Source organism: Lissotriton vulgaris, chromosome 2_1, assembly GCF_964263255.1.
Source record: "Lissotriton vulgaris chromosome 2_1, aLisVul1.2, whole genome shotgun sequence".
Taxonomy (NCBI): Eukaryota; Metazoa; Chordata; class Amphibia; order Caudata; family Salamandridae; genus Lissotriton; species Lissotriton vulgaris.
In genome coordinates this window covers 658,651,350-658,669,054 of record NC_141687.1, presented here as the reverse complement: position 1 = coordinate 658,669,054, position 17,705 = coordinate 658,651,350, and the positions used below count along the sequence as shown (strand labels likewise).

At 42.3% G+C, this 17,705-nt stretch overlaps 1 protein-coding gene across 2 annotated transcripts in view; it reads right to left on the bottom strand.

Moving 5' to 3' along the window:
- ELP4 (elongator acetyltransferase complex subunit 4) overlaps window positions 1-17,705 on the bottom strand; it is a 1,390,950-nt gene that overhangs the window by 899,997 nt on the left and 473,248 nt on the right. For both annotated transcript variants that reach the window (XM_086955829.1, XM_086955830.1), the window contains exon 4: window positions 1,036-1,164. In XM_086955829.1, the coding sequence (XP_086811955.1) occupies window positions 1,036-1,164 (129 nt within the window). The remainder of the gene's footprint in view (window positions 1-1,035; window positions 1,165-17,705) is intronic.

Here is a 17,705-nt window from a genome sequence, read left to right as displayed (position 1 = left end):
ACATTGGCTAGTTTAAGCATGCATTTGTGGCTACCGAGGCCTGACTCTTATCCGACTGAACAAGGAGGTAGCCCAAGGAAAAAGATAATTCACAAAACACTGTAAACATCTGTAAACTTGAAGAAGTGACCACTGGGCTTGTTTCTAAAAGAGGCTTCCACAGCGATTAGCTTCTAGTGACAGTGAAGCTGATACAATCTCAAGTGCTTACTTTACTTATTACACACATGGATGAGCAAGTCAACAGCTTCCTTCAATGCTCTTGCTCGAGGGATAACAAATACCGTTCATTCAACCTTTTTAAGCTATCTATGGATAGCCAAATTTAGAGTCAAATGGCAACTAATACCTTTAGAGAGGTTTCACAAGAGAGTTGGTAAATACCAGCATCAGAAAAGAAATGTCGAAGTTTTGTGAACATTTCTTTTTGAAATACCCATTGTGCGAAAATCTATTGTTTTGAGCTTGAATGGTTTCTCACAGGGTTCTTTATTCCTATTTGGCATTTTTGTAAATTATATCAATAAAAAGATGAATATTTCACATGAGATAAACCGACAATAACCACTACCTTAGAAATAATACTGCTAATAACAGGAATACCAATGGTAATAAACTATAAACATAACAATAGCAAAAAGCATATTAACCATGACAATAATAAGATCAATAGCAATACTAATGCAATACAGAACGTAACAGTAACCTTAATACCTATCACAACGACAAAAATAATATTGGTAAACTCCAGATGATCTATAGTTATGAATATAGACAAACAGTCCCGGCTACATGACAGAGAGATAAACACCCTTAACTGCCATCTCCATTATATACATTTGGACGGCCATTTTCAAGCCTGGCAACAAATGATAGAAATGTTTCTGCTTTCCGACACTCCAAAAAGCCAGTACCCCTCTTCTGAAGTAAAACACAGACTTGACAATATTATATTTGCAAGCCTACATTGTCAGGTAAGTCACATTAGCAAGATATACTTTCTTTTCAATATATTTCAATTGTGTACCAAATTACCTCAACTTTTGGTAAATTCTGATACCGCCAGGCTATTTTCATTGATCCCTGTGTAAATGCTGTAGGAGATGTCTCCTCTGAATCAGATTTGCCTTTGTATACATCATCAAGTAGAGGTGCTGGAAGCTCCTGTAAAAAAAAAAGTGCAGAAAAGAGTATTTTAGGGTACTTGTGGTGGGTCATTGGAAGATAAATGCAAGAAGGCATAGTCAATTCCTCTCAACAAAACATTCAGTTGCAATTGCTTTATCGTTTTGCTTCACCAACAACTGCCTCGCAATGTATTGCAAATGATAAAATACTTCTATCCGGCTTTTTTTAAATTCTAATTTAATCCTTTGACACTAAAGGACACACTCTTTAGTTATCCATCACCTATACTCGAAGAGATTAAATTCCTTACATTCAGAGAGGCAGTGGATGAGCTCAAGGCACAAGTATATAACCTAGGTCCTATAAGTTACGAATTTGCCCTATCCAATTAGCAACTCTTAAAGATCTAACAAAACTCTCCATTGCTAAAGTACGAAACTCTACTTATAATAAAGTGTTTTATGATACATCACAGTGCAAAAGTGCTATTCAAAATGCTTAATTTAATAAAATGTCAAGTGCCTGTGTAACTAATCCAGTTACACCTTAGGTTATAATTGCTTTTTTCCTTCTTACCTGCACTTTATCTTTTAGGCAACACCAAGTGACTCCCATTGACTCTGGGTACTAAAGTTGGTGTCCCGCCAAAGCGCCCACCCTTGACTCCTTATCAGAACCCATTGGCATCTGGCAGCATGATGAGTGCCCAAGATTTCGGTGCCTGTGGAAATTACTGTCTCCATCCTGGCCATGAACCCCTTTCATTATCTTGAAACATCACCGTTGCATTGAGCTACGCCAACCTGCGCCTTTCCATTATAGAAATAAAGGAGAGGCAGGGAGAAAGAGGAATCATTATCCTACAGGGTTGCCCCACCTTGAGATCTCTCAAAAACGTTTGAGCCTCCGAGACTTGAGAGAAAACCGGAAAGCGAACTTTATGTAACACTTTAAGCCTAGATGTCTCAACTATAGAGGTGGGTGAACCTACAGCATGCAAGTGGGGAATCATATTAATCAACTTCATATGCCTGCATGAACTCTCAACTGTCCTGTCTGAATTATTCCAAACTGAAAAAGCATCCTGCATGGTAAACAACTTTACCTATATTGCTTTTGACACTGCTGAGTCCTTAAATCTGTAGTCTGCAAAGATAAGCAGAATTGTGCTAGGATATTTGGGGTGAGCTGGTAGATGCAGCGTTGTGATTTATCGGAGCGCTGTGACACATGGTCAGCCAGGGGCTGAGAGGGGTGGACATGTTCTCCATGCAGGCTGTAATGCAGCCTGTATGGAGAAGGGGAACGTGCGCATGACTGATATGGGAGGCCCGACCAAACAGTCATCACGCATGTAGGAGTTTGCAAACCACTTCTCCCTTGCCCTGCTGTTAGCAGAGCAGACCCGCCCGCCCGCCAAGGAAACATAAAATGGTAATAACTTGTAGTTATTACCATTTTATGTTTTTGCTTCTCGCACTGCGAGAAAGCAGTGGAGCGACGAACCTCTGCCCTAGCGGAGCAGCTGCTACTGTAATTAGGGACTGGACAAACGGAGCAAGTACAATATCGTCTTACTTTTTCTTTTGGATCCCAGTGATTCACAAGTTTGAACATTTGGAGTGGCTCTCCAATTGTTCTTGTTTATCACACAAGGACAAAATCATTTTTTCTCAAGCACGGATCTTTCTTCCTCAGTAGTGAGCACTTTATACTCATAGTTGCACCGTCTCTGTTCCACTTCTTCTATTTCGTCTGTTACATGAGATATTTGACTTTCTTGGAAAAATAGACTTTTGATTTTGTTTGCCATCTCAACTTGTTTCTTCTTCATCAATTTGATTTCTGCCAATATCCTTCAGTAGCAATAATGGATGGCTGTGTTTGTGTTAGACTGTGCAGCCCTTAGGGTGGCCTTCCCCTAAATGTTTTGCCGACTCACATCTTGTTGCTAAAATTCGTTTATCTTGGCTTTAGGAATCTGTGCACTTTACCACTGATAACCAGTGCTAAAGTGCTTGTGCACACGCCTTAAAAAAATGGTACAATTGGCCTACACCTGATTGGCACATTTGATTTACCTATAGGTCCTTAGTAAAGTGGTACAACATGCACTCAGGGGAGGTAAATTAAATGCTACTAGTGGGACTACAGAACTCATTGGGAGTCTCACCCAAGTAGCCCTTTAAAACATGTCTCAGGCCTGTCATTGAAGTAGGTGTGCAGTGTTTAAAATGCCAATGTGACCTGGCAAAATAAACCTTTTGCCAGGCCTAAGCCTCTCTTTTTAATACATATAAGTCACCCCTTAGGTAGACCCTAACCAGCCCATAGGGTAGGCTGCAGTGTACTTAAAAACGTGGGTATGTACTTTTACATTTTACATGAACTCGTGGTGAAAAACGTCCACATTCGTTTTTCCCTATTGCATGGCCTATCTCTCACATAGGATAACATTGCGTTATTACTTTTAATAAGTAATGAAGTTTGTTTGTTAACATACAGGAATGTTGTGTTTGGTCTCCAAACAATTGTATTTTAAAATGCTTTTCAATGGTGAAGTTTGATTTTTAATCACAATTCTGAAAATGCCACTTTTAGAAACTTGTAACCAACACCAAGTACGCCAAAACGGACTACTCCTTTTACAGTGAAATTCATTTGTGGCCTCTTTAACGAATAAAGATGGTCACCATTTATTTTTACATGTTTTTTATATTAAAAAATCATCATCTTAAATGTTGTACACAAAGAAACAAACAAAATTGAATTGACCACAGTAATATTACTATACCCACCACCCAACAAAAAATCTAATCACTACAGTGGATACAAAAACACATTTGGTAAATAATGTAAAACACAAATAACACTACAAAAGAAATACAATGAACAATGACAGTTCTTCTTTTTCAAAGGTCCAAAACCGCAGCAGACCGCAATTAATAGAAATAATCAAAAACAGAATAGTTTACATGGATACTTTTAGCACTGTTTATGAATGGACAATGCACCTCTAGAGCAACGTAACTTCTAAAGCCAGGTTACTGATTTAAGTAGAAGGACATGACTCTTAATAGTTCCCTGGTACACAGTATTACTCATTCAGATGAAACACATTATTTAACTGTAAAAGGAGTAGTCAGTTTTGGCATACTTGGTGTTGGTTACTGTTTTGGTGGCTCAGCCTGACTGACTTTAATGAGTTCAACCCCTTTGTTTGGTTGAACTTTTAGAAAGTTGGCAGTTTCTTTTCCAAATCATTTGGTACCTGCAGCCTGTATCCTGGGTCACGTGACTGTGAATAGAATGGTAGTTGGCTTCTGTGTATGCCTCCTAGACAGTGAGACAAAGGGGGATTAGGTGTTGGCAGGGTGGGAAATCGTGCCAGGATGGGAGGAGCGGAGCTGTTCCCTTGCTCCATTTACAGTTCAAAGGGGTTGCCTTAGCACACTCACAAAGAACTTGACACCAGTTCTTTATCAATCTAGACCTTTTGAAGCCTAGGCAGGGGAGGACGGAAATTCCAGACCCAGATGTGGGGGGAGTCTAGATGTTTTTCCAACTTTAAAGGCTGGCACGGGTCTAAATATTGGACTCTCAGACCAACTCTTCAGTTCACTCCTGGACCTGTGGAGGACCCCAGAAGGACTTCCTTGTACTTCAGAGGACTGTTCTGCTGCTTCAGTCCTGCTTTGTACCCTTATAGGAACTGCCTTGCTACTTGAAGCCTACCTTGCTGCTTGATCCCAGGATTACCATAGTGATTCCAAGGTCTAACTGGTTGGCCTCCTCTTCTGAGCTAGAGGGACACAAAAAGCTCCAACAACCTTGAACCCGAACCTGTTACCTATCTTAAGTGAGTCTTGCCCTTTAAGTTGTTCCCCATCAGTCCTGAACCCCTGGAAGAGCCGCTAAAAGTGCCCAAGCATACAAAAATAGAACCTTGGTTCTTTGAAAAATTTCCACCAATAAATGGCTTGAGAACTGACAAGAGACTGGGACTTATCTGCTTGCCCATCCGCCCATGGTGTATCGGCGGTCAGTCAGATTTTGCAGTAGCTCCTGCTATGTTCTTCTTTGCAGCATCAAATCCTGTTCAGCAGCTCCTATTTAGGGAGCCCTCTTTGGCTACAACTTGGAGCTTCGTCCCGCTGGGGATTTTCAACTTAAAAAAAAGTAACTAAGTCTGATCATAGAAATCTTAATCTCGACTTCGTCCAATAGCCTCCTGAAAATAACACAGCCTCCTCGCACACTGCCGGCTGCCTTGCCCCACTGAATTTTACGTTCTCAGACATTTTTCTTTGGAATTTCTTCTACGTCAAAATGTAAGCCAAGACTTGGTCCAACATACCTTGTGGATCCACACCACGTTCCATAACTTTTGACTTTGTCCCTGTCTCACACAACTAGATGTCAGCGGTTGGCGCTTAATCTTTTGGCCACTTTTCACTAAACGTAAAAAATGCATGACTTCAGTTCTACTGATTCGACTAAATTAGTTTTAGTGTCATTTTGTTTATTAAAACGTTCTCTAATTTTCCAAATTGGTGTGGGATTTTTCTTGTGTTGTGTTTTCACTTTATTACCATTTGAGTGTGAGTGCTACATAAATACACACTGCTTCTCAGTTAAGACGAACTGCTTTTGTGCCAGTATACAAGACGGTTAAGCACTGGTTAATTTAGTGACTTTTGTAGTTTGAAAGGGATCTCCATCGGCAACAATTAACAACAAAAAAACCAATTTCAAACAGTTTGCAATAAGAGAGATCTTCAGGTTGTGTTTTTGAGCATGCACTGATGTCAGAGACTATGGTTCTCTTCCTAAGGTGGCCACTAAAAGTTTGCTGTGAAGGTTCAGCCTCAGTTGAAGCCTCCATTGATATTGGCTTCAAAAGAGAAATGTCTCCTAGAAAAAAAATATCTTAGAAGGAAATTTCTGTGGAAATATAAGAAACATCTCGGAGGGTGTCACTATTAAATCGTGAGGAGGACCCAAAACCACTACAAAGCCTAACTGAGTGCTTCTCATGGATCACCTTTTCTGATGAATTATTAACCACAAAATTGTCCTGACATTGAAAAGCGGGGATGGGGTTTGAAAAAAAAAAAAAGGAAAAGTTTATAACTGGGTGTGTTAGACAGACGTCAGAATTGACTGTTGTTAGAGCTGATGCTAGTTTACTAGAGGCAGCAGGTAACTATTCAGTCAAAATTAATTTTCTGTCTTGCTGCATGTCCTCAGAGCAGGGGAGGGCGCTATCTCTTTTAACTCTCTCTGCTCCTTAGTTTCCTCCCGGGCATTAGAAAGGCTTACAGCTGACGAAAATATAAGTCTTTGTTAATGATTGGCCATTTTACCCCCCCTTGGCTTGTTTAGATGGCATTTTAAAAATGCTCTTTATTATTTTATGTCTCATATCAGTGCTAAGACATTCTTGCGGTGGGCGTGGCGAGGGCTGGAGCAGATAGTTGTCAGGGAGAGGGATAGTGTATCCAATCCAAGGTGTAGTGTATCCAATCCAAGGTGTGGTCGATAGCGTTGGAAACACGACAAACAAAGGATAACTGCCAACACCACAGGTGGGAATCACTCACCCAACTGTAAAAAATCATCCAATCCTCGAAGGGGGCAAGCAAGCCACCTGCTGTGTATCAGCTAGCTTACTGCGGACTTCTCTGCTATCGCGTGCAAAACCAGTCGTCTTACCACCACATAAGTAACCATAGCCTAGCCATAGGAGTGCCTGGACTTTTGGAGCCACTAAAAGTTACCGCCGATTTGAAGCTGGGTCTTGTGTGGCTCATTCACTCATGAGTTCCTCCAGACCTGCCGAAGCAGCTGAGAAAAGGAAAGCAAAGCCTTGAAATCAGTTGTCTCCCGAGTGCCCCACTGGCATAACTCCACTGCAGTGGCGGTGCCAGGATTCACCGCCTCGAGCTGTAGCGGTACATGCCTCAGTACGGGGGGGGGGGGGGGGGGGGACTCACAGCGATGCCACTCCAGGTGTGTCCACATCACCACATGAAGGAAATCGGGCAAGCAATTGCAGATTGGATTTTGACTCATAATCCTTCTGTGATTATTTTTCAAGAGACTCACATTTCACCTGCGAAGTTAAGGAAGTTTAACATGTTTACATCTTTGGCAGGCTTTAAATATTTTTCTTCCTCAGAGGTAGACCACAGATATGCCACGATTTTTATAGCCAACAGATGTCACCCATAAGTCATAACTGTGAGAATGATAGAGGGAGATGCTGGTGTCAACCTCACCAACGCTTCCACCCGCGCTACATTAGTTCGTTACTATGCCCCAATACAGGACGACTGCCAGCCACTATTTTGACTTTTTCAATCTCTTATGGAAATGCCAGTGGAGGAGAGCACAGAGGGGATTCAACTTACTACAAAAATCTGCAATAGATACCACTATCCCATATAAAAAACAAATGAAACCAAAGGCCCCAAAACACCAGAACCAATGTCAGAAAGATTTAAGGTTCATAGGTCCTTGGAGAGCACGATTTCCTCATAAAAGAGAGTGTACATGTTCCTCATCTAGGTTTAGGGTCTGTTACCCGGACAGATTTTTTCAACCAAAGCAATTGAATATGAATCTATGATATTTCTACTGAATGGCTTCTATGACCATGCGGCTCTCGAACTACTATCACGGAGTAAGATGTCAATAGACAACTCTCGAGTTTTATTGAGTGCCAAGATTTTCTTCACCCCTCTCAATCGGGGTTTAGGATGGGACACAACACCGAGTTCACCCTTCTAGGAGTCACAGGACATCTTAGACTGCTCTTGGATGGGGTCAAGACAGCTGTGTCGATCCTACTTAATTTCAGTGCCACCTTCGACACTGTGGCTAATGGCACTATCTTGGAGAGGTCAGCCAAATTGGATCTATAGGGGATTGCCCTTTCTTGGATGAAATCCTTCTTATAGGACCATTGTTTTCAGGTGAGATCAGCCATTGCCTCTTCCGAGCGGCATGCCCTAACCGCTTGAGTTCCCCAAGGATCTTACCCAAGTCCAGCACTATTTAACATCTATGTGTGCACATTGGATAACTTGGTGGAAAGTTGTGTCCTTACTTTATTTTCATATGAAGATGACACACAAATCAACTTTTCCCTGTCATATGTTCATTACCAGAACTCTGAGGCCTTGAACTCCTGCTTGTGCTTGGTCACAGGGTGGATGAACAACTATTCACTGAAAATTAACTGAGACACGCCCGAGGTATTGGTGCTGGGAAAGAACCCAGTCAGTTGGGGTCTCCAACACCGACTGGACCCTCGGAACCTCTTGCAGATCCAGCCCCCAAGGTCAAGAACCTTGGATTCGTGCTGGAAGAGAAGTTGTCCAAGAAGCCCCAGGTGGCAAAGGTGGCCATCACCTGCTGCGCTGTCCTGAAACGGCTGCGGAAAATGTTCTGGCTACTCTCATTCCCAGCTCAATAAGCACTCATCCTGTCAAGACTAGATTACAGCTAAGTGCTTTATTTGGGACAGATAAAGCACCATTAGAATCTAATAATTCGATGGTTGAAAGTGGTCCAGAACTCATAGGCTAGGATGCTCTATAGCACATGGGTACCCGCAAACATTTTCCCGGGTGCCAAAACGTTTGGACGCTGGTATGAACGAGGGCTGCACAGACACCAGCAGTGAGGGGTCAGGTGGGGAGGGGGTAAGGTGAGTTTAGGGGAATCGAACGAAGCATGTGTATCTGCTGGCTGAATGGAATTGCACAAAGTGGAAACAGAAAACCAGGGAACAATCCCTGGTTTCCCACTTGACCAAAATGTGTGGTCCTACACAATTGTTTTATTTTACTTTCCCTCCTTTTCCTTCATTTTCACATATAAGAGGACCTCAAAATACATGACTTCAGAATGTGCGCTGTACAAAAACTTTACCAGTGTTTCATTTAATAAACAATAATATTGCTCACGCATGATAACCCCAGCCACCCAAAGGATGCCTATACAACTGACTTTCCTCTTAGTTCTCTATTGGTATTGTTGCAAGGGAAGTGGGGAAGCAAGAATGTTTCTAAATTCATGCTTGAAAACAATCAACTTTTTTAAAAAGTACTGCTCAATGCACTGATAGAAATTGTATTACTAAGGTTCTGCATATTAACGAAATACACTTTTTAATGTTGAAGAGACTATCATATTTTTACACGCTTGCTGCAAAATGTCTATAAATTAAGGTGTTTCTGAAGTTAAGCATTTCAGGACTCCCTAGTTAATTTCTCGCTTTAACTGCAATTAACATTTAAATAAACATTTGCCCGCATGTGCACAGAGCAAGATCAGGGGTGGGCCCACGATACCTTCATGGACTTCCTAGAGCTCCCCAACCTGCCCATCCCCTTCACTCCAGTTAACTTTCCCTGTGCATTGTCTCTAGAGTTAACTACACACGTATGGGAGGCTGGACTTTTGCATAATAGGGCCCTAAGCTGTGGAACGCCCTTTCAGAACCTCTGAGAAGTTGTCCCTCGCTGACTCACTTTCGGAGACAGCTGAAGAGCTGATTGTTTTGAGTTAGCGAGACTTGCATAGACCGGACCTGATGTCTAAGTGATGGGAAACCCCAAGTGAGTAGCTGAGCACTATATAAAACTTCTTAATATTACTAATACAGGGATTTAATAGAACTTGGATACCCAAGAGATGGAGATTTAATAAGACATAGTTAGAATTGCAAGTTTGGGTAGATGAGACAAATGAGGATTGTATAATTTTTCAAAAGAAGTCATAACTTCGAACCCTGTGACACGGTCTAGGCTGTTTTTAAGTGGTCTCTCCAAACATTATTATTTTTAACGGATATCTTAATGATCAAAAGATATAGAACAGAAACGTTTATCTTTGAAAATGAAATGAGATTATCTTACGATTCCTTACTCTTACAGGACACAAAGGTAAACAAAGAAATTGTTGAGAGTGATAGAACGGAACTCTGTGAATTTTATTATTCCAGACAATAAGTAAAAAATTCATAATATCTACAGAAAGTATATAAAGAGGGCACCTATGTGGGCACACTTTTTGCTTGGCAGATACAGGAGAAAATAGTTTAAAAAACACAATCAGTATTTTAAAATGTTCTAGATCGATTTTTATTTGCGTGATACAATAAATAGGTTTTTTTTGGAACATTTTACGTCTATTTATAGCCACCCTCAAAAAGTACATTCAAATAATTGCAGTTTCCTCGAAGCGCTACAGATCCTGTGACTCTCCCTTAAAGATAAAACTCTAGTTTCCAAACCTTTCTTGCTAAAAGAACTAATCTATGTTATCCGCAGTCTAGTCAAAGGGAAGTCCTCTGGTCCGATGGTTAACTCAATGACTTTTATGAAAGTTTTGTAAGTGAACTGAGTCTTTAGCTTTTCTTATAAGCCAATTCTATTCCTGCTGGGAGTGGCTGGGACATTTTTAATGAAGGATACAAATCCAATGGAGCTCAGTTTATATCTCCCTATTACCCTTTTAAATTCGGACTATAAGATTTTCATGGAATTGTCGGCAACCAGGTTTAACAGGGTTATTTCCAAACTCATGCACCAAAAGGGCCTAATACACGTCAATACGAATTACTTAATGGAAGCCTTAGCTATAATAACACAAAAAAAGATTCTGGCTGTGGTATTTGTATTCAACACCAAAATAACGCTCATGTTTATTCTAGGTACATTTCGGTTTCCTCTGAAAATCATGAAGACCGTTCATAGGCTATAGGAGGGAGCGACTGCGAAGCTGGTTATAATAAATGCATTGGATGCAGGTAGTTTTGCTGCACATAGAGGTAACTAGACAGGGGTGTCCCATCTCCCATTTTATTCGCTTAATTTATAGAGCTCTTAGCAACCGCAATCCAGGTAGACACCAGAATCCATCCTTCTATTGCTCAAATCGCACGAAGTAAGTTGTATGCCTAAGAAATTATGTTGTTTTAAAAGCCAGATAAAGCATGCAAGATCAGGGTATTTGAATTCTTCACATTATTGCAGACTTTAGGGGAATGCAAAGTCAATAAATACAAAACAGAGGTGCTACAGTGCAACAGAACCCCAGAGGATCTATTACTAGATCTTCAAAGCGGTTTAAATCAATATCCTAAACAGTACCAGGCCATAAAATTCATATAACATTAAATATCTGCATGACATATTATAAGCCCTTGTGAAACAAGATCAAGATCCCATTTATAGTACTAGGAATGACAGATCTGACAAAAATGATAATCTTGCCAATGCTTAACTTCTATATTTCTGTTGCCCCTTGTGTTTTATAAACTTCTTTTTTTGTGAAAAGTTGGAAGCCATGATCTCTTCCTGTTTATGACGAGACTCGAGCCCAAGATTAGCAGTCAGCACTTTATATTCTTCCACTATAGAGGGGATTATCCATACCCAATTTCAAATTGATAAAAAATGGAAGCAACGGTTGTATAACGGGATCTATGTATTTCTTGAGACGATACCTTCCGCATCGATATATGAGCAGGAGTAACTTGTATATATATATATATTTTTTTTTTAAACCTCCACTTTTATAAAAAAGCAGGGAGTTGGAAGAGACTGCCGACGAGTGTAAAATCATCAAATACATCTTCTAAAACTGCTAATAGATGGTGAAAAGAAAAATATATAAATATATCAGCAGATATTTGGAAAAATATGAATGTGCAACCTGACAGCCAACCCAGTGGAAAGAATCCTTCCCACCAGTTGAACATGAATGCTAAACCAAATTTCAACAGAGGAGATGATCTTAAACACTGGCTGTTCAAAAATGTATTTCCCATATGGCAGAGATCCAACTATCCCAAATCCACAGAAAACACAACAACTATTACCACTGACACCACTGCACTCTAAATGTTAACACTTCAACACTATTAAATCTGAATGATTGTGAAGCAATTTTCGTATTGTATAGGAATGTAAACTTTAGATACAACGTATTGTGAGATAATGGAACAGGTAGTCACCAAAGTGATAGTGGTAGTTGCTTTCATTGTCATCTGCTGGTAAGAATAAGGATTCAGAAAAGGGGGTGGTGATGAACAGAGTGTCTGAATTAAGCAGACCACTCTTACCCAGTCCAAAGATCAGGGCTTGATCCATCACCGTTTTTTAGCTCACTGCACCATCCCAGCTCAGAACCTGGCTACATGCAAATTAGTCTGTTCCTGTCCCAGTGCATGATGGGAACAGGGCAAACCAAACTACCAAGCCAATTCTTATACTGGGAAGGAAACAAGCTTCCGGGGACCGGTTTCTGGCATTTCAGCCGTCGTCGGCCCGGCTTGCTTGAATCCTGATGGTGCATATTATAGCATAATTCACTTTAAAAACTGCTCTCACTTAGCAGTCAGTAAAAGATAAGTAAACAAAGCCACGATAAAACACTAAGCAGCAACTTGCCTGACATTTGACCCCGGTCTTTGAAACACTTGGCAAATGTGACAAGATAAACACATAATTTAAATGCATCTTTATTTATTTTATTTGATATGAGACACAAGAGTTTAAACGCATGTTCACAACTCTAAATATGCTCAGAAGCAGCAATAAATGAATGTCCAGTCAAATTCTGACTTTTATGAAACAGGCAGGTTCCTGAGCGCCACTTCCCTTTCACAAGCAGTAGTGGTTATTCCCTATTCATGACAGGTGACATTCAGGTTAAGCCTTACTACTAGTCCGAGTCTCAGGAATCCCACTCTGTCTCTTAATAAAGTCAAAAGTGTTCCAGCATCAAAACACTGTATGGCAGAAAAGTTCCCCATGGGGCTGTCTGGTCCGTAAATCAGCCTTACCTGCACCAGCAGGACCAGTGCGACTGCGACCAAAGTCTTTAACACCTTGGGTGCTAAGCTGATCCCACTCCTGTGCTGATATTTACTGAATCCCCTTTTACATGACGCGCTGAGCTCGTCATGAGCATCGAAGGGGTTAAGTGGGACCTCCTTCACAGGCACTAAAGCTGCAAGTGCAGTATCTAATGAGTTCTTCACAAGCAGCCCTGGAGGGGCAGCAATCTGGTGTCCTCGAGTCCCTCACATGTGGTCCTGCAGTGGCAGCAGCTCGGGCATCTTCAATGCTCCTTTGATGCGGGTAAGTTTCCTGGAATACTACCTACAGAAGTGGGATGGGGGTGCGACGACTCCTGCTAGTCCCCAGTCAGGACTTGGGTCCGCAAGGATCACTACAGGGGCTTCCTCCTCAGCGACATTCTTGTTCAGACCACGCTCCTTATCCTGTCATGGTGCCCCCTCGGCACAAGGGGTTCCTGTCCTCAATCTGTAAACTGGCTGATTGGCACAGCAGCAATCTTCACAGCAGCCTTGCCTGGCACACGGTCATCAAATTCACTCCACACATGGGCTACAGAAGGATTTGCACAGCAGAAATCTCTATGGCGACTACACTGGCATACAGGTTTGCCAACTGTGCTTTGCACACAGGTTATGGCCTGATTGGCATGGCAGCAACTTTCACTGTGGCCCCACCTTACAACTCCTCTCTGTACTCAGGCTACAGCCTAATCGGCACACACAGCAGCAATATTTAAGGCAGACCCACCTGGCATCCGCGGTCGTCGAATTCAAATCTGTATATGGGCAATGACTTGATCGGTGTAGCAACATTCACAGCTCACTTCAAGCCAGCCCTCTTTTGAAAAACGAGGGCCACAGACTTTTTCCTGCAGATCAGAAGCAGTCTCCTCACACCTGGCTACAGGGATCCAATCGCCAGAATCTCCCACTGGACTTTGCTCCCTACAGCACTCTCCTGATCTTTACAGTGAGCAGAGGTCTTCACAAGCAGGCAGGTGCCTGTGCTCCAGGGATAGGTTACCTTGGATTCCCTGGGCGGTGTCCCCTCACCCAGCTGGGAGACCTGCAGGCCCTGGCCCCCATTTCTGGTCATAGGCAGTAGTCTTGCAGAGCTTCTACAGCCTAAATAGCTGCTCAATAGTTGACAATTTTGAGGGCCTCTAGCTCCCAATCTTATGATCCATTTCCAGACACCAAATGTGATTTACAATCTAAGTCTTTGAAGTTTATGTTGGGGTTTTCTTTCTTTAGAAATGCCATCTCCTCTTTCCTGCCACTCCTCCAGAAAGCAGTCTGTCACAACAGCAAGACCTCCAAATCCGATATCCCCACACACAGGTCTTTAGTTTCTAGAGATTCATTACTGGATAACAGTTACAGTGATATTGTATCAAAAGGATACCCCTGGACCTCAGCCCTATTCTTCATGATTCTCATCAGCCTCCTCTCCTTCCTGAGATGTGCCCAGTCACCTCTGTGAATCAAAGGGTACCCTTAGACATCTACTGAAGATCCTGGTTTTCCCTTCCTCCAGTATGCATGTGGATCTGTATGCAGCATTCCTGGCAAGTGAGCTCCATGCCAACGCAAAATGTAGTGAGTGTTCCGAGGTCAGGTCGGCAGTTGCAGCCTGAGTCTGGGTGTTGCTGGTCTTACCAATAAATGTGCCACTTGTGTTAGTGTTTTCTTCCTGTCACTAGCAACAAGTGGCAACACAGAGGGTCCCGTGTGTTTTCCTGAACTACTGTGGGACTGCTGTGGGTATTTCTGAAGCGTCTAGAGCACCCATCTGAATGAACACTCCTGGACGACATTGGAGGGCCGTGTTCACAGATCCGTGTGAATTACGGCATTGAGATGGATCATTTTGAGGCATCATCAGGCCAGTAGGCACAGCAGGAATTTGGCTCTTCTAGTGCTGGGAGCACTTTATGATCACATGCAGCGTGACGCCAACCAAGGAGCGGCTCAAGCATTGGAGCATCGAGTGGAGCTCGTGTCAGCCACAAGCGCAGGAGTGTGTCGAGCACGCGTGCTGTTTAATTTTATCAGCCGTGCGACCTCACGCTATGCGTGCTTGATCTTGTCACGCACGAAGTGTGGGCGCCATATTGGATCAGGGCCTTTGACATAATAGTCCCTCACGCTTACGTTGCCGTAAAAGAGCGCCATTCTTCGGCCCTCACGCATAGTTTTATCATATGCATAATTGCAACGTAATTTAAGCGATGTGCACTATGTGCAGCCTGTCCCAATGTGTTCAGTGACACAAACACCTGTGGTTGTTCTTCTAGTTGGGCATACAAGCTCATAGAAGTTGTCCTTTCAAGGACAGTCAATTCTTTTAACTGTACATTAACTCTGTATTGTGGCCAATCTGTTCAAATAGCATTAAGCAGCAACTCAGTATTGTTTGACATCTTGGAGATGATTTCTCTGCCTCCCTCATTTTTATTGGTTCCAGGTACTCCACCAATGAGTTGGGAATGGCTGCATGAGGCATTCGAAGCGTACTTGGAAGCCATTGAAAGGTACACATTTACTTCAAAGAAAAAGAAAGTCTTATTAGTATACAACTTTGGTGCTGAAAGGAGGAGCATCCTGAAAACACTACCTACAGAAACTGTCATGGTACGTGTCGACACTGTGGAGGATAGAGCTGGCGAAGTAGTAGCTGAATATTCCTCTGTAATACATACTCTAAATAAGAGGCATATCCCCAAAAGAAATTTAGTGATTAGAACAACACTAGTTTTTGCAGTTGTGCCACACACCCGGAAGAACCATTGATGACCATGTAAAAAAAATTCTGAGAGGTTGTTGTCTCTAGATGATCCAAGTTTAGAAGCTGCACTAGCCATTGCAAGAAGCATAAAACATTCCCATCATTGTATGAATTAAATGGGTGGGAGCGTATCTACACGCGGTTAATCTGGTATTCAAACAAGCAGAATAAGGAAATGTGGAAGATTCTGATAAAACTCGTACAAACAGTAGATGGAGAAATGTCAAGATGACCTGATTGTGTTGATCTGTCGTGTATTAGATGTGGAAGCAAAGTGCATATAAGCAGTGCAAGGCATTGTCCAGCCGCAAATGTAGTATGTTTTAAGTGTTGAAAAAGGGGCCATTTTGCAAGACTGTGTAAGTCGTACAAAGATCAAAAGGAGTAAAGTAACACTATAGTAAAGTTCCATTCCATTGAGGATGAAAGTATATTATCACTCCATGAAGATGAAATCTTACAAATGTCAGCTATGCATAGTGTAAAAAATAGGAAGCCTTCAGTTTATGATATCACTATAGACAATGTTAAAGTAGATGATGGCCGATTCCGATTCACCATTTACATTGATTGGGGGGACTGATTTTGCCAAGTTGAATGTTTCATGTCTAAGTGATTAACATGTCAAAATGATTGCTTATGGGGGTAAAAAAGTGGAGATGTTGGGCCAATGTGAAGCTACTTTGGGATCTGATGGCAAGACATCAAAGGGCACAGTATTTTTTGGCCAAAGTGGGTTCAAATCTGTTTGGATGGCCTGAACAAGGAAATTTGGACATAATTCTTGATCCCAACCATCCGGAGTTAGATCTGTCCAGACAGCCTTTGTTAGAAATATGCAACAGTGAGTTGTGCATATGGATAAGTGTTGTTGGCTAACCAGGTAACCTGGTGTCTTTACCGATGCACTTGGGAAGTTGAAAGGATTTAAGCATAGGATTGTAATAAAAGAAAATAGGGTACCTAAAGTGCATAAAGTGAGGCGTGTACCTCTTAGTTTAAGGGATGAGCTCAAGTCTGAGTTGGATAAGTTATGCAAGCTAGGCATAACCGAACCGATCAGTGTGGTTTGCCCCGGTCGTTCTAGCAGGCAAATTGAAAAAGACCTTAGGCTTATGAGTTGATTTGCGTGACTTGAATTCCAACATCTGGGACGATCTGCTACCAATTCCGAATATCAAAAAATTGTTCTCTACATTAAAGGGTGCTGTGGTGTTTCCTAAACTTGACATGTTGCCAGTTTACCACCAAGTGGAGGTGGGTGTGGAGTCGAGATTTCTGACTTCCTTTGTAAATCCTAAGAGAGCTTTCCATTACAGACGGAGACCATATGGATTGGCAGAATCAACCGCAATGGATCGCACACCGCTAGCCCCTCCTCCGGATCGCCCCTGATGGTTCTGGTACATATAGTTCATAAGTTGTTCACCTAAGTAAGTACTTGTTGTTCTCAAGATCTCTAGACCCGAGACATGGCTCGGGTTTCGGGATATCTTCCCTCCTCAGTAGAGAATGTAGTTGGGGTGGAAAACAAGGCCGCCAAGTTACCCGGGGCATGTATCGGGTCTAGAGATCATCAGTTCAATAAGTACCTATTTGCACCCACTGGGGTGAACCACTCAAGAACTCCATGTACCAGAGTCCCTAGGGGCGATCCGGAGGAGGGGCTAGCGGTGTGCGGTCCATTGCGATTGTTTCTACAAATGGTCTCCCTCGAGCTTTGAGCTGACGAGCTCCTGGACGACGCACCTGCGTGCCGGTTCGGGCATCGAGGCCTTTGACGGTTGCTTGGCGGCCTTCTCTTCCACCCCTAACTATTTTCTCTACTAATGAGGAAAGTTATCCCGTAACCTGAGCCATGTCTCGGGCGATATCCAAAAACCCGGGACATGTATCGGGTCTAGAGATCAT